The sequence below is a fragment of the Lepisma saccharinum genome, chromosome 13 (assembly GCF_977018435.1).
Source record: "Lepisma saccharinum chromosome 13, izLepSacc3.1, whole genome shotgun sequence".
In the NCBI taxonomy this organism is placed as follows: domain Eukaryota; kingdom Metazoa; phylum Arthropoda; class Insecta; order Zygentoma; family Lepismatidae; genus Lepisma; species Lepisma saccharinum.
Window position 1 is genome coordinate 67173846 of NC_139241.1, and position 23862 is coordinate 67197707.

A 23862-nucleotide genomic window follows, 5' to 3' on the forward strand; every position below is an offset into this window, starting at 1 on the left:
AAACCATTGACACACAGCCCCACAAACCATTTGCGTAAACGTACGTGTTACAAAAACACTTTTTTTAAAGAAAAAATGCAATTACTTTGATATAAAAAACGTGAATACACGTTAAAGAATGTTCTGCGAAGCAGATAGGTAAGTACAAATGTCAAAAACTGACAAAACGAAGAAGTTATAGGTGTCCGGGGAATATCAGATTTTTACCGCAATCCCGGTTGGTGTTTCCAAACACGTGTTTTTGTAACTGAGGAAGGTACGTTTCCGCAAATGGTTTGTGGGGCTCTGTGTCAATGGTTCATGGGGGGTAAAAGTTCAGTAATCACCAAACGTCTCTAATTCCCTTATTTTCTTATTTTTCACATTGATACTTACATTTTCTACATTCCTAAGGATTCTTGAAGGTGGCATTTTGTTTTTTTCCACGCAAATAATCTCAATTTTAGACATATCGAGTAATTTTTTTTGTACGCTTTCGCTTGCGTTACACGCGATATGGTGGAAAAATCTTGACTAGCGTTGTCCATGATCAGTGGTTATGCAGTGTTGCAACCTTCTTCATAGAAAAATACCTACTTTCGTGTTACTGATTTTGTATTTCTTTCCAGGTTCGAAAAATGCACGAACCATGTACGGATAGCCTCACGAACAATTGATAAATAGCCCCATGAACCATGCGTGGCAAGGTTAGGTTAGGTTCTGTTAGGTTATTCAAATATAGTTAAAATTGTTTTTTAAAATTAGAAAAATATTTTTTTTCGGGTTCGAAAACCCCACGAACCATTCATAAATAGCCCCATGAACCATTCATGGATATCCCCACGAACCATTTATGAATAGCCCTATGAATCATTCATAAATAGCCCCACGAACCTTGCATGGCAAGGTTTGGTTAGGCATATATAGTTAAACAAAGGAGATGGAAAGCTAGAAAAATACAAGAAGCGCACAACCAGACAAGAGAAAAGAAGGAAGTAATAAGTAATCAATTTATCCTTCTTCCAAGAAAAGATAATACATTGCAAATACTCTCAAGGTCATTTCACAAAAAGTGTAGTAGTTGTGGTGTGTAGTTTGTTTGTGTTTATATTGTGTAGTAGTTCTGGTGTGTTTGTGTGTATATTGTGTTATAGTTGTGATGTGTTTGTGTGTGTCTTGTGTAGTAGTTGTGCTGTCTAATGTGTTTGTGTTCATCTTGTGTAGTAATTGTGCTGTCTAATGTGTTTGTGTTTGTCTTGTGTAGTAGTTCCTCCATTCATATTGGGGGTTAGGCGTAGAGCTGACAACTCTGCACTGTAAAAAGACATGTCAAGAAACAGCAATATAAGGCCATGGATGTTCCCAAGGTAAAATATTCCGGAGGTAAAATAGTCCCCCGTTCGGATCTCCGGGTGGGGACTACTTTGGGAGGTCCCTGGACTAAGGATAAGATCTACGTTAGGAATAAGGATATTAAATTAGGCACCTGGAATGTTCTGAGCCTTTACCGGCCTGGGGCATTTCAGTGTACAGTTAATGAGATAGTTAAGTATAAATTAGATGTAGTAGCTGTCCAGGAAGTTAGGTGGCCAGGAGAATGGAATTGTAAAACTAAAAATTATACTTTTTTCTATGGTGGTACTGAAAATCATAATTTTGGAACAGGCTTTTTCATAAATAATAGAATTATCTCGGCTCTTGAAACAGTAGATTTTATTAATGATAGGATATCATATGCAGTTTTAGAGGGTAGGTGGTGTAAAATTATTTTAATAAACATACATGCACCAAAGGAAGATAAAGATGATAAAACTAAAGATGATTTTTATACAGAGTTAGAACATGTCTTTGATAAATTTTTTCAGTATGATATGAAAATTCTGTTAGGTGACTGTAATGCACAGATTGGCAAAGAAGAGACATTTAACCTTTAGGTGCCCAAGCGTCTCGATCGAGATACCCAATAGTAACCCTCAATTGCCCAAGCGTCTCGATCGAGACGCTGTGTCAAAGTCGTTTTGAGAGTTAGCCCCCTCCCCCCGCCACATATACGCCGAATTTGCAAAAATTTCATATAGTCTGAATCTCTGGTTCATTCCGCGTACAACGGTATATCACTCATCTCTCTAGGGCAATTAGCTTCCGAACTACACTCATTTAATTGAAACTCTGCATTTTGCTCAAAATCGGCTTGGGCAACCGAGGCTTACTATTGAAAAAGGGCTTGGGCGTCAAAAGGTTAAACCCACGATTGGTAAAGAAAGTCTTCATGAATTAAGTAATGATAATGGTATAAGATTGATTACTTTTGCAACCTCAAAGAATTTAATTGTGAAAAGTACCACTTTTAAACATAAAGATATTCATAAATATACCTGGTCTTCTCCAGATGGTAAAACTCATAATCAGATAGATCATATTCTCATTGATAAGAGAAGGCATACTAGTATAATTGACGTTCGTACACATAGAGGTGCTGACTGTACCAGTGACCATTATTTAGTAATTGCTAAATTAAGAGAAAGACTCGCAGTGATAAATCATAAGCAACAAAATCTAAAAGTTCTAAAATTTGATACAGGAAAGTTTACTGATGAAAGAATTAAGAAAGATTACCAAATTAAACTGTCAAATAGATTTGATGTTTTGCAGGATTTAAATGATGATGAAAATATAAATGAAATGGACGTAAATAAGAATTGGGAGCACATACGTAATGCAATAGAATCAGCTGCTAAAAAAAGTATAGGATACCATAAACCGAGAAAATGTAAGCCATGGTTTGATAATGAATGTCATAATCTAATAGAAATAAGAAATCAGGCTAGACTTAGGTGGTTAAATAACTCTGATGATACAAATCTAAGCAATTATAATAGAATAAAGCGAGAAGTTAACCGCACGTTTAGAAGTAAAAAAGAGATTACTTGAAAAGCAAAATTAACGAAAATGAAACAAACAGCAAAAATAAAAATATCAGAGATTTATATAAAGGTGTAAATGAGTTTAAAAAGGGGTGGCAACCTAAAGTAAACTTGATAAAAGATAAAGACGGTGATTTTCTAGCTGACCCAAGCGATATTCTAAATAGATGGAAGAACTACTTTAATGACCTTTTAAATGTCCATGTAGGAGATAAATCAGAAGTAAATGAAGTACACACAGCAGAACCTTTAGTTCCAGAACCTAACTTGACTGAAGTTAAAGATGCTATTAAAAGGCTAAAGAATAACAAAGCACCTGGCATTGATTTAATACCAGATGAGTTAATTAAATATGGTGGAAATTCATTAATATGTCAAATTCATAAATTAATTTGTTTAATATGGAATAAAGAAGAAATCCCTCAGTAGTGGAAAGAATCCATAATTGTTCCTGTGTTTAAAAAAGGTGATAAAATGAACTGCAATAATTACCGTGGAATTTCTCTACTCTCAACAAAATACAAAATATTGTCTAACATTCTTTTAACAAGACTAACACCATATGCTAATGAAATTATGGGTGATTATCAATGTGGATTTAAACGTAACAGATCAACTACAGATCAAATTTTTCACATCAGACAGACACTTGAAAAAAAGTGGGAATATAATCAAAATGTCCATCAGCTATTCATTGATTTCAAAAAAGCATATGATTCGGTCAAAAGAGAGAAATTATATGATATATTAGTAGAGTTTCGAATACCTAAGAAGCTTGTTAGTATGATAAAAATATGCACCAGTGAAACAGAAAGTAAAATTCGTGTGGGTATTAATATGTCTGACAAATTTACAATTCATGATGGTTAAAACAAGGAGATGCATTATCTCCATTGCTCTTTAATTTTGCCTTAGAATATGCTGTTAGGAAGGTAAAAGAAACTAACAAAGGACTAAAATTAAATGGTGTGACTCAGTTGTTAGCATATGCAGATGATGTAGACTTACTGGGGGATGATGTGAATACAATAATGAATAATGCTAAAATATTTTTCAAAACTGCTAAAGAGATAGGTTTGAAAGTTAACAAAGAGAAAACTAAATATATGCTTACAGGCCGAAACCAAGTGTTAGGTAATAATCAAAATCTAATTATTGATAACAACTCGTTTGAACCAGTTTCCAAATTCAAATACTTAGGAGTAATATTAACAAACGAAAATTATATTAAAGAGGAAATAAAAAGTAGGCTTAATTCAGGAAATGCATGTTACTTCTCTCTTCATAAACTTTTGTCTTCTCGTTTAATATCTAAGAAACTAAAAGTTAAAATATACAAAACGGTAATTTTGCCTGTAGTATTATATGGATGTGAAACTTGGTCCCTTACATTGAAAGAGGAACATAAATTGAGAGTATTTGAAAATAAGATCCTTAGGAAAATCTTTGGATCTAAAAGGGATGAAGAGACAGGTGAATGGAGAAGGTTACATAATTTAGAACTACATAATTTGTATTCATGTCCAGATATTATTAGAATGATTAAATCAAGAAGACTTAGGTGGGCAGTCCATGTGGCACGAATGGAAGAGGAAAGAGGAGTTTACAGAATTCTTGTTGGGAAAGCTGATGGTAAGAGACCTGTAGGAAGGCCAAGACGAAGATGGAGAGACAACGTTGAGATGGACCTAATGGAAATCGGTAGAGATGGAAAAGAGTATATAGATCTTGCTCAAGATAGGGACAGATGGAAGGCCTGTGTTGCTGCAGCCATGAACCTTCGGGTTTAAGAAGGCTAGAGAGTTAGTTAGTTATATATAGTTAAAATTGTTTTTTAAATTGGAGAAATTAAAGATAATTTATTTTTAGGACATTCCAATTCCTTCACAATTCCATGGTGAGTTACATGTAGATTCTACTGGATCTTCAACGCCGTGCAATTTCACCACGCATCCTGTGCACGTCATGTTGTCGCAAGTTCGTAATCAGAAATGATGAACAGTAACGTACGTTTATTTACGTTCTACAACTGTTACACAGTTACAAAACTGCATATTTGGAAACATTGACCGGTTGTTACGTCATTAAACGCACACAAAAATTTGGTTCACGTAGTAGACGGACATCAAGGGAACAGCTTTCGTGCATCGGAGTGAAATTAATGTTGAAAATTACATGATTTACTGGCAAAAAAATTTAAGCGAGGGGAAAATACACTTCCAAGACCTTCCTAAAGTAGGCTATAAATAAGCTCATTTCAGTAAGTACTTTCTCCTGTAAAATTGAAGAAATACGTTTTGCGAAAACGAAAAATTTACCAGACTGTTTTATGATTTTGAAGCGAATGTAGAATAGAGAGAATGTCTTAATTTCGTTAACATTTGGTATACTAACTAAATTTAGCCTTCTAATCATGAAGCTGTTGTTAAAATGCCACGGACATGTCTGGAAATCGTGAAAAAAGCTGATGTAAGTTAAATTTTTTTTTTTAAAAAAAGCTTTTTCGCATTGTTTTGCAAACAAAATTTTAACTATGCTTGCCTAACCTAACCTAACCCTTGCTGGAAATGGTTCGTGGAGCTATCCGTCAATGGTTTGTGGGGCTACCAGTGAATTTTTACACGCGTCTGTGCCATTTTAACAACAGATTCGTGATTAGAAGGCCAAATTTAGTTAGTATACCAAATATTAACGTAATTAGAGACATTGTCTATATTCTTCATTCATACCATGATGTTTTTCAATTTCTCCTAGCAGGAAGGGTAATTATCGTAGAGGTAAGGGTTCCGATTGTTTTATGATTTCTCCTATCACAGAGTGCGTACCTTATCGTAGAATTTTGGAAATCATTGTTACACGAAATTTGAACTTTCCTTAAAGTAATGAGCACTGTTTGGACTAGAAAAAAGTTATTTATGTTGAAAAAAACAACTTGAAAAATTACCTTACGCACTTCTCATGGACAATATATTCTCCATCGTCAAGTGACAGTAAATATCGTAGAAGCGTGGGAATGAATGAAGAAGTAAATCGGAACCTTAGTAGAATGCATGTAGGGACTTTAATTTTAATGCTAAGGGAACCAAACCTAATCTGCCTAACCTAACCACGAAAGCATATATTGAACAAAACCTTAAGTAATCGCTAAAACTCGGCAGTATGTGTTAACAGACGTACATCGAAATCGAACCATGTAAAAATTGAATTCGTAGCATGATGAAATCGCAATAAAATTAAAGAAACTTGGGCCAACAAGATTATTCATGTTGAAAAAAAAAATTAAAAAAACAACTTAAAAATTACATTATGCAAGCATGAGTGCTTCCCATAAAAAATGTATTTTCCTTTTGCATGCGACTGTAAGTATCGTAGACTTGTGGGAATTAATGTAGAAGTAAATTGGAACCTTGGTGGAATGCATTTTATTTTATTGCTAAGCGACAGCATATATTGAACAAAATCTTAAGTAATCGCTAAAACTCCACAGTATGTGCTAAAAGAAGTAAATTGAAATAGAACCTTGTTAAAATTGCATTTGTAGCATGATGAAATCACAATAAAACAAAATTATCTTGAGCCCACCATACACACGTTAAATATATCTTTTCACATAAAGGATCCTACAGACAATTAAAAATGACTGTTTTAATACATGTGGAGTGTACCAGGCCTCAACGGATAAAATGTGGTGGAGCAAAGTTTCAACATCAATGCATGGACCAGTGTGTCCATCTTTTTTGCCTTAGCAGTTACATCAAGTGACCCAAGATCTCATTGATTAATTCTGAATTTATCATGGTGCAGTTTCATGGTGAAGTAGTTCAGTCACATCTTTTTTTTTGCACTAGATATTATTGATTTATGTAAGACAATTATGTTCATGTCATTGGTTTAATATGTTTTAAAGTAGTGCATCACAGAAAGTTCTAATATTTATTTAATGTTATTATCATGCTTTGAGTACTATTACCGTATTTATATATTTTACAAAAATTAAAGAAATGTCTGCATATGTTCTGCTATAATTAATTAATATTACTAGTCAATTAATATTTTTGCAGGTTGTGTATGTTAACAAAATTCTGGTAGTTTTTTTTCCCCCATTATCTACCCCTGTGGATTAATTTTGGTGGTAAGGATGATGAAATATATAACGAGTAGAGCCCGGATGTTCAGGCACTGAAAAGTATTAAAAATGGCAGGCAAAAAGGTAACGAAAAATTGAAAAAAAGGCAGTGTATGTCGAAAAAAAGGCAGTCAAGTTTCAGAAAGAGGCAGTGAAAATTGAAGAGAAGGACTTAAATTCTTCTTAAATCTTTAAAAATGTATTTACAAATAATAATTTGAATAACAAGGGTTATTGAAATACAAAATCTGTAACTGTTTCGATTGTTTTATGATTTCTCCTAGCACAAAGACTAATTATCATAGAATTTTGGAAATCATTGTCACTCGAAATTTGAACCTTCCTTAAAGTAATGAGCACTGTTTGAACTCGAAAAAAAAGTTATTTATGATGCAAAAAAACTTGAAAATTACCTTACGCACTTCTCATGGACAAGATATTCTCCGTCGACAAGCGACAGTTAATATCGTAGAAGCATGGGAATGAATGTAGAAGTAAATCAGAACTTTAGTAGAATGCATTTAGGGACTTTATTTTAATGCTAAGGGAACCTTAAGTAATCGCCAAGACTCCGCAGTATGTGTTAACAGCTGTACATCGAAATCGAACCATGTAAAAATTGCATTCGTAGCATGATGAAACAGGCCCGTAGCTAGAATTGATCTCCAGGGGGGGCTCACGGGTTATCAGGGGGGGCTTTGTAAACCAAGTCCAATTTTCAAAAGTTTAACAGTATTAAATGAAGGTAAATTATGTGTGGGGAGGGTCATTAAGTTATATGAAATTTAGAAATATCATACAAATACAACATTTTTTCTATATCTTTTAAAACATCGTTTTCTTATAAGTGTTGACTGCGACTGAAATCATTCCTTACTGCACGCTCCATACTACTTTTGATGATACAGATATATATATCACACAAGGAAAAATGAACAATATTCAATCATAGTGCCTACAGTACATTCCACCCCTGGCAGAAGCAATGAAACTCCCCTTCGTTCCAAAAACTTGGGAGCTGTTGACCTTTGACACAGATGCGGAGGGAATTTGCATGATGTCATCAAAGTCACAGATTTCTGTCTAAGTGGGAGGTCGTAACAGGGGCAGTGAAAGTACAGATAAAGAAGCTGCCCTGTGAAAGAACCTTCTAGAGCCTAGAGAAGAGAATCTTCTAAATGCTTGCCACTACTTTTACTTCTTCTTCCAAATAAGATGAAGAAATGTGTTAGCTGTTGTTCATGTTCTGTGAATTTATCCTTCACCAAAGTTGTGAGCAAAATAATATCTGCTGTCTACATTTTCACTCTTCACTGCAAACAAATTACAGAGAATAGTTTTGCCTAATGTCAAGGGGGCTGAAGGCAGTGCCATGGGGGGGCTGACGGTAGTTCCAGGGGGTGCTCAGCCCCCCCTGGCCCCTGCCTAGCTACGGGCCTGTGATGAAATCCCCATAAAACAAAAGGAACTTGGGTCACGAAATCAAATAGAAGAAGAGAAATATGAATGTCGGAATGACAAAAGAGGCAAAAAATTTTGAAAAAGGCAGCGTAAGGTGAAATAGGCAAAAAAAGGCAACATAAAGTATTGTTCAGAATGTTAAGAACCTTCGGATCGGTGTACTTTTGTGTTCCATTTTTGTCTACCAGCATCGGAAACGAATAGGCATTTTGCCTAAAATCCGGGCTCTAATAATGAGAGACCCTTGCATTAACCAGCATGACTCTTTATGCTAACCATTCCGCTTCAGTGGCTGGCTGAGTAAGGTTTGTACATGTATCTACATGCAAGACACAAATACATAACAACTTGGGGAAAATTGCATAATGCTGAGTTCCCCATCTTGTCACCATTTTGGAGGCACAGTTGGAAGTGTACCCATTATTGGGGAGGGTGGGGTCCTAAGCTCCAATAAAAAAATGAGTGAGTCAGTTGTTACCGGAAAATATTACTGATGTGTGCTATGCATATGTGCTGCATTCATAATATTCTACTTTTGTATTAACCATTAATTCAATTATAGTTTTGATTTTTGCATATTTGTTTTGAAAGTTATAATTTTTGGTTCTTCAGAATTACACTTCAAATATGCATTCAGCTCATTCATCATATTTGTAGGCTTCTCTCATAATTTGTTCCCATTTGAAACTGATGTTTCAACATTAGTAATGAAAAGAAGCACTGTATGTGTTGGAAAGGGCTTTACAAACCTCCACCTTTCTTTCTAGATAATTTGGAAATTTTTTGAGAGAAGCCTATGCCCCATTAGCTCATGTCTGACTATGCCAGTGGCACCAGTGTATTAAGACATACTGTTTGCATGAAAGGAAGTAATGCAAAAAAATTCAAAGGAGAAAAAAAAACTAAGGTAAATTTCTTATATCCGCAAGATGGATTTCTTCAAATTTACAGGAGAAATTACTTACCGAATGCAGTTTCTTTATAGTTGTGGAAGTTCGGGGAAGTGTTTTCTCGCATCGTTCATTGAATTTTGCTGGTAAATCTTCTATTTTTCGATATAAATGTTTGGGAAATAATCACCAAATTAAAGGGTGTTGGCTTACCTGGTTGTTTATTCTAAATGAACACTACAGCTAGATGAACACTACAAACACTAAGTAATACTGCAAGAGACCGCTCCCGTCGTTGTCCTGGAGATGGCTGACTTCTCCCTCTGTAGCTCTTTTCGTCCCCCAGTCTTTCACCCCTGCTTCCAGGGGTCAAATCCCTCGCGTCTGGTAAGGCGGAAAAAGTTCCTTCTCCCCCCGTTAGGTGGCAGCAAAAGTCAGCGGCTTTCGCTGCACCACAGTGGCTGTCGCTACACCAGCCCCCCACGGAGAAAAAGGGTTACACCTTGTGTGGGAGGCGAAATGTTACGCGTCGACCAGAACGGGTGACGTAGTCACCTTTTGGTGACGGACTCTCTTGCCGTTGCGCCGATGGTGGTTGGTTGGTGGGGGGCTGCGTTGGTGTCTCTGAGGAACCCTTGGTTGGTGGGACGTCCTCCGTCCAGGTGTAGGCTGGTTTGACCCGGTCAATGCTGACGCGGGTCTCACGACCGTTGAGACGCAGGGTGAAGGTCTTGTCGTTTTTGCTTATAACTTGGTGGGGTCCGGAATACGGTGGTTGGAGGCTGCCTCGTACGGAGTCGTCACGGAGAAAGACGTGGGTGCAGGTTGACAGGTCCTTGAAGACGAAGGTGCTGGGTTGATTGTGACGGGAACCGGATTGTGGTCGCAGGCGAGCCATGTGTTGCCGAAGTCTGGAAACCAGGTCGGAAGGGTCTTCCATCCGGGTGGCTGTTGGTGGCACGATGAGCTCTCCTGGGAGTCGGAGAGGTTCGCCGTACACCAGTTCGGCAGGCGATGCTGCGAGGTCATCTTTGATGGCTGCGCGAATCCCAAGGAGCACGAGGGGCAGGGCTTCTATCCAGGTGGAGCCAGGGTGGCACATGAGTGCTGCCTTGAGGTGGCGGTGAAAGCGCTCGACCATGCCGTTGGCGCATGGGTGGTAGCTGGTGGTGCGATGGCGCTCGGAGCCGATGGTCCGTCCTAGTTCGCGGAAGAGTTCTGATTCAAATTGCCGCCCTTGATCTGTTGTGATGCGGGCGGGGGAACCGAATCGCAAGATCCAACACGATGTGAAGGCCGTCGCGGTGATGCGTTCCAAGGGGTAGGCTTCGGGCCAACGGGTGAAACGGTCCACGGCTGTCAGGCAGTACTTATAGGGTCCCGCTGAAGGGAGAGGCCCGATCAGATCGATGTGCACGTGCTGAAACCTTGCAGACGGAGGAACGAAATTGCCCAATGGTGCGTGCACGTGTCGGGAAACTTTGGTGCGCTGGCAGTCTGGGCACGATCTGGCCCAAGCGCGACAGTCTTGCTGGACTCTGGGCCAGACGAAACGCGACGCGATTAGGCACGCGGACGCTCGGGTACCGGGATGGCTGAGGCCGTGCAAGGCATCAAAAATGCGGCGGCGGTGCGCGGCGGGTACATACGGCCGGGGTTTCGCGGTGGAGGTGTCGCAGAAGAGCTTGACTTCGGTGCCAGGTATGTCCATGAGCTGGAGGTGGAGATCGCAATCGCCGTTCAGGAGCTCACGGAGCTCATCGTCCTCTTCTTGGGCGGAGGCGAGGGAGCGCAGATCGGGGGAGGGGGTGTTCCCGCGAACTGCGTCCACCCGCGATAGCGCGTCCGCCACCACGTTAGAGGTGCCTTCAATGTAGCGGATGTCCGTGGTGAACTGAGCTATGAAGGAAAGTTGGTTGAGTTGCACTGGAGGTAGTTTGTCACGCCGCTGCTGGAAGGCGTAGGTGATGGGCTTGTGATCCACGTATATGGTGCAGTGTTGCGCTTCCAGGATGTGACGAAAGTGCTGAACGGCTGCGTAGACTGCGAGAAGTTCGCGGTAGTACGGTGGCCACTCGGTCTGCTTGGTGGTGAGTTTCCGGGAGAAAAAGGCGAGGGGTTGCCACAAGCCGTTGGCGAACTGTTGCAGGCATGCACCGACGGAGGTGGCGGAGGCATCGGTGAAAAGTCCCAGCGGGGCTTCGGGATGCGGATGGGCCAGGAGCGTGGCGTTGGCAAGGCTGGTCTTGCAGGCCTCGAAAGCTTGTTCCAGGTCCGGCGTCCATGGGAATGGCTGGGATCCTCGGAGGGGGGTGACGGCAGCGTGCAGAGGAGCTTGGTGTTCGGCAGAAGATGGCAGGAAACGACGGTAGAAGTTGATCATGCCGAGGAAGCGACGCACGCCGCGAGCCGTGGCTGGTCGTTTGAAGTCCTGTAGGTCTGCGATGCGGTCGGGAAGCGGTCGTGTACCGGCAGCGGAGACTTCGTACCCAAGGAACGTGACGGAGGGGGTCCCAATCACACACTTCTGGGTGTTAATCAGGATGCCGTGGTCCGAGAGACGTCCGAAGAGGGCGCGTAGGTGTTCGCGGTGTTCCTCGTGGTTGCGTGATGAGACGAGTATATCGTCGATGAATGGAAAGCAGAAATCCAGTCCTGAGAGCACTTCGTCGATGATGCCCGGCGTTGCGTAGTCCGAAGGTCATGTATGGGAACTCGAACAACCCGAATGGCATGGTGATCGCTGTCTTCGGGATGTCGTCTGGGTTGACAGGAATTTGTGTGTACGCCTTGACCAAGTCGATGACCGAGAAGACGGTGCATCCGTGGAGGTGGTTGCTGAAATCGTGGATGTGCCTCACTGGATAGCTGTCCGGAATCGTCCGGGCATTGAGGCCACGGTAGTCCCCGCACGGTCTCCAGCCCTCCGTTTTCTTGGGTACCATGTGCAGCGGCGAAGACCAGGGGCTGTCGGAGCGACGTGCGGTGCCTTCACGCAACATGGAGTCGAATTCGGCCTTGGCTATTTGTAGCCGATCTGGAGCTAGGCGGCGAGGTCGGCTGGACACGGGGGGGCCCGGGGTCGTCCGGATGTAGTGAACCGTGGAGTGACGAACTTCTCGCGGCGTGCCGGCGGGACGCGTGAGCGTCGGGAAATCGGCTAGGACGTCGCTGTATGAAGAATCGTTCGACAAGGCCTTGATGCTGGGTTGCATAGTGTTCGTTGGCTGGCAGGGAGCCGAGAGTCCCGTTCGTCCGTCGAGCAGGCGCTTGTTGCGACAATCCGGCAGCAGCTCAAAGTGGTCCAGGAAGTCCGATCCGATGATGGGCACGGAAACGTCCGCGACGACGAAACGCCATGAAAACTCGCGACGCAGGCCGAGTTTGAGGCAGAGGGGCAGAATTCCGTACGTCTTGATCGTCGAGTCGTTTGCGGCACTGAGCACGTAGTCGGTCGGATGGCGTCGGTCCGGGAGCAAACGTCTCGGGAAACAGCAAATATCCGACCCTGTGTCGACGAGGAAGCGGTGGCGGCTATAGCGGTCGGTCACGTACAGGTGGCTTCCACCAGGACGGCAGCCGTTTGCCGCGACTAGCGGCTGCCGTTGGTGTTTGTTGTCGCGGGCGCGTACGTGCATGGGTCGTTGCACCTCTGAGCCTGGTCGCCGAAGCGGTGGTGATACCAGCATATTCCCTCATCTCTTCCTCTTGACGGCGATCTGCGGCCGTAGCGGCGCGGGCTGGTACGGTCACGCGATTGCGAGCGGCCGCGGAAGGCGCGAAAGTCGCTTTGCAGGGACGCGACTTGACGAGTTAGCTCCTCGATGCGTTGGAGAAGCCGAACCGTGTCGGAGGCGGGCGCGAGTGGCGTCGCGGTCGCGCAGATAGCCGGCGGGTTGGGCGAGACGAACTGTGCGGCGATGTTGCTTGTCGCGGGGGTGAGCATGGGGGGGCTCACCTCCACGATGCGGTCCGCGAGCGTGGCAAGTTGGTCCAGCGGAAGTTCCGAAGACTGCACCTGCAGAATTGCTTGAACTTGAGCAGGCAGGCGTTGGAGCCACAACGTGCGCAGCAAGTCGTCACGCATGGGAGTGGTGCCTGCGAGTGACTGGAGGTGACGTAGGAACTGGGACGGTTTGCGACTGCCCATTTCTTCTTCCATCAGGATCTGCCGCAATCGCTGATTTTCAGACAGGGAAAATCTTCGCGTGAGTTCTGTCCGCAGCCGGGTGTAAGGGTCGGTTGCCGGTGGTGTACGTATAATGTCTCTCACTTCGAACGCGTACCGACCTTCTAACTGTCCCACGACGTATGCGAACTTCGTCTCCTCCCGGGTGATGTGGGCGATGGTGAACTGGGCCTCCACTTGGGAGAACCACAATTCCATGTCCTCGGGCCAGAATGGGGGGAGCTTCACACTCACTCGATGTACGGAGTCCTGTTGCGATTGTACTGCGTGCGGTGCTGGAGTCCTCGGTTGAAGTGCTTGCTGTCTGAGTTGCTCGTTTTCCCGCCTGAGTTGGTCGAGCTGCGCTTGAAGTTCCTCTGTCATCGCGGTGTAGTTGGTGCGTCCAGAACAAAGGGGGATTGGGCGCGTCGTCTAGCGTGAACTTGTTCGATCCGGCTGGTATGGTACACAAAGGGGGGTAATCACGATTCACGGCCCCCCAAAAAAAACGATCACGTCGGGGTCACCAGTTTGGGAAATAATCACCAAATTAAAGGGTGTTGGCTTACCTGGTTGTTTATTCTAAATGAACACTACAGCTAGATGAACACTACAAACACTAAGTAATACTGCAAGAGACCGCTCCCGTCGTTGTCCTGGAGATGGCTGACTTCTCCCTCTGTAGCTCTTTTCGTCCCCCAGTCTTTCACCCCTGCTTCCAGGGGTCAAATCCCTCGCGTCTGGTAAGGCGGAAAAAGTTCCTTCTCCCCCCGTTAGGTGGCAGCAAAAGTCAGCGGCTTTCGCTGCACCACAGTGGCTGTCGCTACAAATGTGTGACCGATGCATGAAAGCTGCTGCATCCATTTCCTTCCAGCCGGATGTTGCCTGTGTGTGATGACGTAATCACGGTCAATGCCGGTCAGTGTTTCCAAACACGTGTTTTTGTAACTGAAGGTACATTTCCGCAAATTGTTTGTGGGGCTATATTTCAATGGTTCGTGGGGCTGTGTGTCAATGGTTCATGGGGCTATGTGTCAATGGTTCGTGGGGCTATGCGAGAATGGTGTGTGGGGCTACGCATATTTTTTTCTAAAACAATTTTTAGCTATTATAACCTAAACGTGACACAACCTAACCTAACCTTACCGGAAATGGTTCATGGGGCTATGTGTCAATGGTTTGTGGGGCTACGTAGGTATTTTTGGGTGCAGTGGGGTGGAAACACTACATGCCGAGTACGGTAGTGAAACTGTGACCGCCATTTTGCATGTTACCGAAGGCAAAAAGAAACCAAGAAAACTTACTCAATATGTCGCAAATAGAGCTTATCCGTGAAATAAGTGAAATGCCACCTTCAACAATGTTTCTGAATGCAGAATACGTAAGTACGAATATTCAAATTAAATGAAGTAGCACATTTCAGCCGTCTTGCGGATATATGAAATTTACCAATACTAAATTTCGCTTTAAACAGGGTGGCTACTTACTGGGAATTCCTTGAAATCCTGGGATTTATGTATGTATTATTGACTGGGAATTATACGTGAATTCTGTATGAATTTTTCTCCACAGACGTGAAAAATTGCAGTTTTTATAATCCAAGTCGCATGTTTTCACAGTTTAGCTTTTATTTTTATCAAGGAAGGAAAAGAAAGCTGCAGTGGAAAACAAAACATAAATGTCTCAATCCCTATACTTTATTAATATTCTTGGCAGAACAATCTATCTGATAGACATAGCCAAGCCTAACCTTTTTGGAGCTTGGAAACTACGCGTTCATTTATGACCGAAATTCGACTGCGTTAGAGCCCAATTCGTTGTCTGTTGTTCTCTCACGTGCATGTTCTTGCAGACAAAAGTGTGTTAATTCTATAATCATCAGCATTTTCTTACTATACTTATGGTTGCAGACAGATGTTTAAATGGATGAAACATTTGCTTGTTCCCTTGAATTTTTGGAAAGTTCTTCTTGAAAACCGGGAATTGTACTTGAATTTTATCATGGTCTTGGAGTAGCCACCCTGTTAAACTACACTTCAGCAATGGCGACCTGTGGCTGTTCTCCAGTGGTGTTACTTACTGGAGAAATATTGTCAGGGTTCTCCACTAACCTGGAGAACATGGAAGAATCAGCAGTCTCAAGATTTAAGAATGAAAATAAATTCAACTTCATCATGGAAAATTTTATATACACACCATAACTTAGTGGTTGCCAAGCTTTTTCGTTACACAACACTCTTAGTATTTCAAGATTTTTCCGCGGTACCCAAGTCAGAATGTAGGCCATTTAACACTTGTAGGTAGTGTGGTTAGGTTGCTTGCCTTAATTTAAAAAATAAACACATATTTCAAATTCAGAAACATTTTACATGTAAAAGGTACTAAAAAAGCACATATTTGGAACAATCTTATCATTTCAGTGAGAATATCGGAACATTTCGTGGCGCCGCGGTGCACACTTTTTGAACCACTGCCATAACTGTTTTCCATAGTTAGCTCAGAACATGGAATAAACTTAAAATCTCTTAAATGTTAAAGGTTAACAGGTAAATCATGATTAAATTTCCTCGGTTGTTAGTTTGAATTATTAAGTCCATTTTATGCATATATAGGCTAATTGGGACTGGACCTAGAGTTTAAAGTGGGATCCGAACCACTATGCAATGTGCCTCCAGCAGGGATCTAACCCGGGACCCCTTGATTACAAGGCAACAACGTCGCTACTAAGCCATCGAGGCGGCCCTGAATTGCTTGATGACTGAGTAAGTGTGAACTGTTATTGTGCATCAAATGATGCATGTGTAACAAACATGTTAAAATCTCAACTGCAGTAGGGCTGTTTTTACATTATTTTGAATGTATGAAGGTGGATTATTGTTATGTAGTAACAGTGTGTTATTGGTCACCCTGCTGGCATAGTGGTAACACCATCCTTGTAATCAGTGGGTTCCAGGTTCAATCTCTTACGTTGGTACATTACAGAGTGGTGTAGTTACAGGGTGTTTTATTTAAATCACGATTTAAATCAGGTGATTTTTTTAAAAAAACAACCATTTATTTAAAACACACTAAATAAATAATTTATAGAATAATGTACATAAGGATTTTGTAAATATCAGAAACACTTTTGGTGAAAGTACATTAATCTCGTAATCATTTAATGGTGATTATTAGGTTCTAAGATAGGAAATGAATGGAAGCAAAATACATATATGTACTGATGGTGTGAAGCTCATTCGAAAGGAAATGAAAACACACATTTCTATTCATTTAAAATTCAATAATTTTATGGGCAAAAATAGCAAATATTTTGTGTAGAAAAATATACAAAATACTAATCATGTTGAACATGTGTCAATACCATTAAACTGTAAATAAACATGGCAGCTGATATTTTTCGAACTATCATTAAGCCTCCTCGATGGCGCAGTGGTAGTGTAATCGCCTTGTAATCAAGGGGTCCCGGATTCGATACCTGGTGGAGGCACATAGTGGTTCGGATTCCACTTTAAACTGTAGGTCCAGTCTCGATTAGCCTTACTGTGCATAAAATGGACTTACAATAGAAAATCATTCAATCCATATTATGTATGTTTATATACAATTTGCATATTTGTATACTTAATATTAATTCATGTAGGACAATAAACTGTTTTTTTTTTATAGTTAGATAATCAGTGTAAAATAGACTGTAGGCTTAAGTGTAACCCTATTTCAAATAATAATAATAATAATTTCTGTAACAGACTGCCTGTAAGTAACAGAATCAATACTTTTTTGTTGTAAAATATCTCTACAATTTCACCATTCGAATTACATTAACTCTTTCCAGAAATCTCAGGGAGGGCAAGTACCCCCTCCCCCCTCCCTGTGGGTGCCCATGTAATGATGGTCTGCCTGACCCAGTTATGCAAACCATGCAACAAGAAATATGGGTACATACAAGGGATTAAGAATGTATTATCTGGTAACATCTATTTTCTGTATGTACTTAAACACCTACATGGTACTGTCTGCTAGTAACACACAAAAAAAATAGACTGTTATAGTATTTACATCAATACAAACAGTTTGAGTAATTAATAATTGTTGTTCATTAATGTTTTTGTACCTGCAGGTTTTGCTTCATGTCCACATACCGGTTTCTGCCCAACAACGGTCTCTTCACGTTAGCTCAGTGTGTTCAAAGGTTCAGGCTGGAAGGTACAAGCCAAGCCCTAAGGGTGACAAGCCCTTGACGTACGAAATGGCCAACAAACCTCACCACATTGCCCACAGGAAGTCGTGGAACTCTTTCAATACATGTAAGTTTTCATAAGTGTTTCTTTTTATATTGGTCCACATGCTGCATGTTGGGGTGTACACTAATAATGTAGAGGCTGTTATGGGAAATGGCATGTGCTCTTTTGAGCTTTGCAAATTTATTCTGTTACTTACTCTTCACTAACAATTTGTATCTCTATGTGCATGCATGCACTCGGAAAATTAAATGTATACAGCGAGTAGTTTATAAGAAGGCTCTTTAGGCCATCCGCTACAATTTACTATTTCACAAAGTTGTAGGGGCAGTAACTGTTAATTGTGAGCCACATTCTATTTTATTTATACTGTATTAAATGCAAATTTATTGGGGAGCAGTAGCGAAGCCTGGTCTTGTGAAGAAGGCAAGTGATGTTTCAGTACAATACATGTAGTACAATAGAATGCTGGGAAAGGGTGGGGGATAATAGGCTATGTAGCCTCATTGTCAGAATATAATACAATTTACTTTTGTGCTGTTTACAAATATCAGAAATAGTTCTTTTTGAGACAGTCCCCCTTCCCCCAGCAAGTTCTCAAAAGCCATCTATTTATTGAATTTACCTAGTGGTTGCAGGACCTTGTCGTTAGTGGTGGGGATTGCGAGCTTCAATGATCCCCCAGGCTATACCGGCAGTAGCAGAGCTAGCTACCGGTAAGGTCTCCCATGCCGGACAGGCTGGGCGGGGAGGATGGGGGGGGAGAGGCCATACTAAGAAGCAACAGATCGGCCCTACAGGATTGCTGGGGGAAGACTGCTGCCTTGTACAGAGGGGTGTGGTTACCCAAAGGCAGGGAGAAGAAAACTGGTGTGAAACCAGGGGTGGGATGGACTCTGAAACTATGAGAAGCAACCATCTTAGGGAATGGAAACCCCAAAATCAAAGACTTGGTCCTCCAAGTTGGGGGTTGGCCATGAGGCTGACAACTCCACCCCATAAAGTGTACATTGTTTTGAAACCCCATTAAAATATCTATTTTCTTAATTTCTAAATATACCTAAGTAGGGAACGATTAAATAAATATTAAGAAAAAGGGAGGGGAAGTGAAGAAGAAAGAAAGATAGGTCAAGAAAAGTCAAGAATTTTGGATTCTTTGTTTTGGTAGACACCCTGTATGAGCTGGTCCTAGATGGATTCAGGGTGCAGACATTCCACTTCCGAGAAATACAAACACTCACACATCTTTGCTCAAACTCCGAATGCAAATTAGGTTGACTCTTTTCACAATTTGCAAAATCTCAAATAATTTATAATGCAATGTGATCCATATGGAATTTGGAACAATGAACAATTCTTCCATTTATGATTAATAGAGGCGAACATTGTTTCTTTTGGACAGAAATGCAAAATAATACACTGTAATGTTAATTTTTCATGCTTTTGAAAAGTGTGAGGTGCATTTTCCTACCATGTTTTGTTACTAAATGATGTGAAATGAACTGCAAAATTAACTCGTAAACATGAAATTTAGAGTTCACTTACCGATGTGACACTTTCTAAAATCTGAATGATCCCTAGAGTTAAGTAAATCTTGGAACATTGATTAATTGGATTCCTTTAAGTAGCAGTGGTGGCGATTGGAGAGGGACAGTAGAAGGCATGCGGTGACATTTAGACTAGGGTATGCAACATGGGTGCACTGAAGGGGGCGGTTAGAGGGGTCAGACCCCCCTCCCCCGAGTCCATCATGTTATACAGAAAATTACTTTTTCCAAAATTTTTGTAATGGAAAATTTATCATCCTTGTATCATTTTCAAATAACAGGAATCACTTTTTGGAGCGTCATAGCAGCATTTATCAATTGTTGCACCCTTTTGTAAGACCTTCATTCATCCCGCATAAAAGTTGTTGCTTGAGAATAAAGAATCACACCATTTTTTAATTATTTTTTTACGAGGAACATGTTCTGAAGATTAAGGGAAGCAGAAGTTATTTAAAGCTTGCTTTGGGCACACGGAAACTAATTGAAGCTAGTTTAAAATAGGATGTCAATTATTGAAACATTGAGGAAACTAAGGAATCTCTGATACAACCTTAAATGCTACCAGAGAGATCCAAATGTAAAGAGGAAAGATATATGTATGATATTTTATATTCGCAAATATATTCTGATAGTAGGTACGTACAGTCCAACAATTGACTTAGATTAATTCCTTCATGCAGCGCAATGAACATTTAATGAAAACGAACTGGCATAATGATATTTCGTGCTTTCAAATAGCATGTGATAAATTTGATAAATGTCAGTATCCTCCATATCCTCTACTATACCCCTTTCTCAGAGAAAACCAACAAACAAAGCCAACAATAAAGTTTCCACTTTTTCTACTGCCAGTCAACTGTAGAGTTATTATTTTTTTCTGAAAATGCCTAACATACTGCTTACCATCCTTCATAACTCCTGCCTGAAACAACACACACGTCCCATTTCAGATTGTTTGCACTGTTTTCATAATTATTATGCCGAAAATCCCATCTCCAGAATGCCATCAATCACTCCAGAATCCCCCCCCCCCCTATTTTATCACTTCACTGCACCGACAAACAAGCAAATAATATGAACGAAACACTTGCTGCAAATTTCACACGACAGAAGAAAGCAAAAGTCAACCTCCCACGCTAGCAAGTGTCTGCTGTCCTCGAAAACCGCGAGTTCTTGTGGATGAATGACTCGGAGTTGCCAGTCTAGGGAAATGATAAAGCTCACGAGGAAAATACGTCAGCATACAATGGTATTCATCCCAGCACACTTAAAAAAAAATGTTGGGCACAATATACCATCCATATATATACCACATTTTTAAATGGCTGGGAAGGGGGGGGGGGAGTCATTTGAATCTGATAGTAGCATTGTGTTTACTTATGTTTTTTGTTTTTCTATTCATTCATATTGTATTGTCGGGTCAACAGTCAACACTCATCCACATCAACTTATAGGCTGAAATGCAAATGAACTTAAATAAAATGTTGATCTAGAATGGGATAAACAGATACTCTCATACTCTTGAGTATTGTGTGAAACTTGCAAATTTGTTCACATAATTTCCCCCTGAGACAGTGACGATGCCAAAAGGGAGTTCATGCTCATTCCTGTGTTGGTCAGTCCATTCTGCTATCCTCACCTCCCTATTCTTGTCCTCCTCATAGCAATCATTTTTTATAATGTATTTTTATTGCAATCGAGCACAGTGATCTATCTACGCGTGACTGCTAAATGTGAGTAAGCTAAACATTCCAGAAATAAATATATGTTGACTACTGCCAACACTGCAGATGCTATCAACATCCTTGGTACCCTGGCTTCTCAGACCTCAGTGCTTTGAACAGGTAAACACAGTATGGGGCGAGTGCGGGCAGATCCAAACATGTGGTTGTGGTTGATCTAAGCCAATGGGGTTGCCTTCCGAAATTCTAGGGTACTCAAGAGAAGTGGCTGTGTTTTCTTGCGGAAATCGGCAAAAACGTGGATTGGGTGGGTGCGGACATTGCCGAAGGCACAATCGGGACTGCATCCAGGAAGGCCAGATGGTGCAGGCGACACAAGGCAGGCAGTAGCGTGCTCGTGCGGAAATCTGAATTTCTTGCAGTGGAAATGCCTTTGAAGCGATAGAATTTTCATGTTCAGGGAAGGCGAAAAAAATGTACCTTGCATTCCCAGAATGCACGCTGCTGCTGTTAAGTAGGAATAAACTTAATACTGTGATAATTACATAAATGTGCTATTAGGAAGAGAAGGTTTTTTGTTGTAATAAATATGGCACCATCTTAAAGACCAAAATGCAATCTTAAAGACCAAAATGCAATTTTATATACCGCATTAGATCCCAAAATGTGCCCAGTTTTTTTTATCGAAAACTTGATATTTTATTAAACCTGAATATGAATATTATTATCCTCGCAATATTTTTGTGTGTTCAAGGAGATACATGTTGATTGCTGGTTTCTGATGACAGTGTCTCCATCTGCTATCAGTTGAACTACGCTGTTTTTGAGGAGCACGAAAGCTCCATAATGCTCAGCTTTTTCCACTTGAATTTCATGCTTCTCCGTGTGATGCTTTGTTTTCCCTATTGCGACAGAAATCGGAATGGCTGGTGTTTGTCCCCAGAGCTGCAGGGGGAGTTTGTGCCCATAAATTTTAGCGAAATCAAGTGCAATGGAAACTAAATAGGCTAAAACATTAAATACATTAAACAATATTCTTGTAGTACAAGCAGTACTTACATTGCTTGTTGTATCTCTTCTCCACTGCTTGGGAGCTACTTCTACCTGCTCCTCATTTTCAAGGATGTGCGGTGAGCAGGTAACTTTTTCAGTTGCAACTTCAATGTTCTAAGCACAACAGCAGATGACTTGAGCGTGTACATTTATGTGTGTTTCTACGATTATTGTCACATTAAAATGATATTTGACTTTATCTTTGTATTTCACAAAATACGATTATTCTTTTCCACAGTGAACAATGATGCTTGTTGCATCATGATTACTTGGACAAGTCTGTCAGCGTGTGTATCCATAGGTTTCAGTCTGTAGGCATTGCATACATTCGTATGTATCATATTTGTGTCTTACCTATTATTTAGAATTCAAATTGCATGGAATTAGTTTCCTTTCATCTATGGGCGTTTAGGCTGACGTGCTGCCTATAGGCTTTGTAATATGCATGTTGTGATAACTCCCGCCAATAATTCCATAAGTGTGGTACACACGAGGGTGAAAGACTTGTAAGGGAGGCTAATGTCCACCCTTTCCCCCACATCGTCCTGTTTAATTGAAGAAAATTATGAAGAGACTTTGCAACTCTGAACTGCCCTTCCTTTGTCTTTTTATATCTGTGGTTTTCCCTCATGTGGGGAAAATGAAGAAATCCAGCATGCATGGAGTGCATGTATCTCCCATGAATAGAGCTCCAACTTTTTTAAATGTTTTTTGACTTGTCTTTCTGCCTGTTCCATAAATGCATGTCTTATGTGTGCTGGACACACTTTTTTCTTTCAATTTTTGCATTATATTTTGTGCATGAGCATGCTTTTAATTGTTAACCGCATAGAGTTAAAATGCCTGATGGTGTATTCATTTGCTTGGCTTGTAGATGTTCTGAACTCTCATTTGTATACCTACAAATGTATATATACAAGCAGCTTAACCTTGATTAAAAACTGAGATGGGATACTTGTCTTTGCTTTTACTCTAACCACTTCAGTGGATGTCTTCCATCTAATCTAGGCTTGAGGAAGAAGAACTGTCTGCATTTTGTTAATATATTGTACATGCATCCTTTTTGCATGCTGCATAATGCAGTTATAGTTGATTCTGTGCATTTGCTATTGTTACTGTGGAACAAATGCTGGTACATGTGTGTGTCAGCAATTTAAAAATACATAATTTGATGAGTCAGTAGTTTACTCTTGATGCATTGCATTTCAGATAAGACAGGTGAGGTGCAAGTGTATACCATAATCATCACAGATTTCACTGAAAATAAAATTATGTGTTAGGGTGTATAGACATTGAAAGTTGAAATATATTTTTCTTTTATTACAGACTTGTACTTTGGAAATATAGTGTTTTTCCAAATAATTATCAGGGTTTTAATATATATTTTTTTCTTTGCAGGTCATGAACCATATAGCATTTACAACTACGCTGATTGAAGTTGGGTAAATTCCATGTCAAATCAACCAAAGGAAAAAAAAATGGAATTTGATGTAATGGATTTAACTAATTTTTGGTATACATGTTTCTTATCATCTGAAATATAGAATTTTTTTTATATATATATTTTTCATGTCTGTTTTTGAGTTACTGAATTTTGAAAATTGACAAAATTGCTAAAAAACTGCTCACTTCTGAAATTTTAAATACAATTTCTAAGAGACCTGTTTGAACTACAGGGCTGGACATGGTCTCATTTTAAATCTTATGAAGAGGGCTTTGATTACATATACAACATGCTTGGTTTTTTGCGTAAAACAAATTTTGGAAGTTTTTCAATTTTTTTTTTCAATTTCC

The 23862-nt window shown here is 40.7% G+C and overlaps 1 protein-coding gene across 3 annotated transcripts in view; it reads left to right on the plus strand.

Annotated features, from left to right (window-relative positions):
* LOC145997018 (small ribosomal subunit protein uS3m-like) overlaps positions 1-23862 on the plus strand; it is a 32575-nt gene that overhangs the window by 1014 nt on the left and 7699 nt on the right. The window contains exons 2-3 of one of the 3 annotated variants that reach the window (XM_083133640.1): positions 609-686; positions 17666-17852. In XM_083133640.1, coding sequence (XP_082989766.1) covers positions 675-686; positions 17666-17852 — 199 coding nt within the window. In that variant the 5' untranslated portion in view covers positions 609-674. Of the gene's footprint in view, positions 1-608; positions 687-9287; positions 9398-17665; positions 17853-23862 lie in introns of those variants that run through there. The other 2 variants (XM_083133638.1, XM_083133639.1) reach the window with 2 other exon arrangements.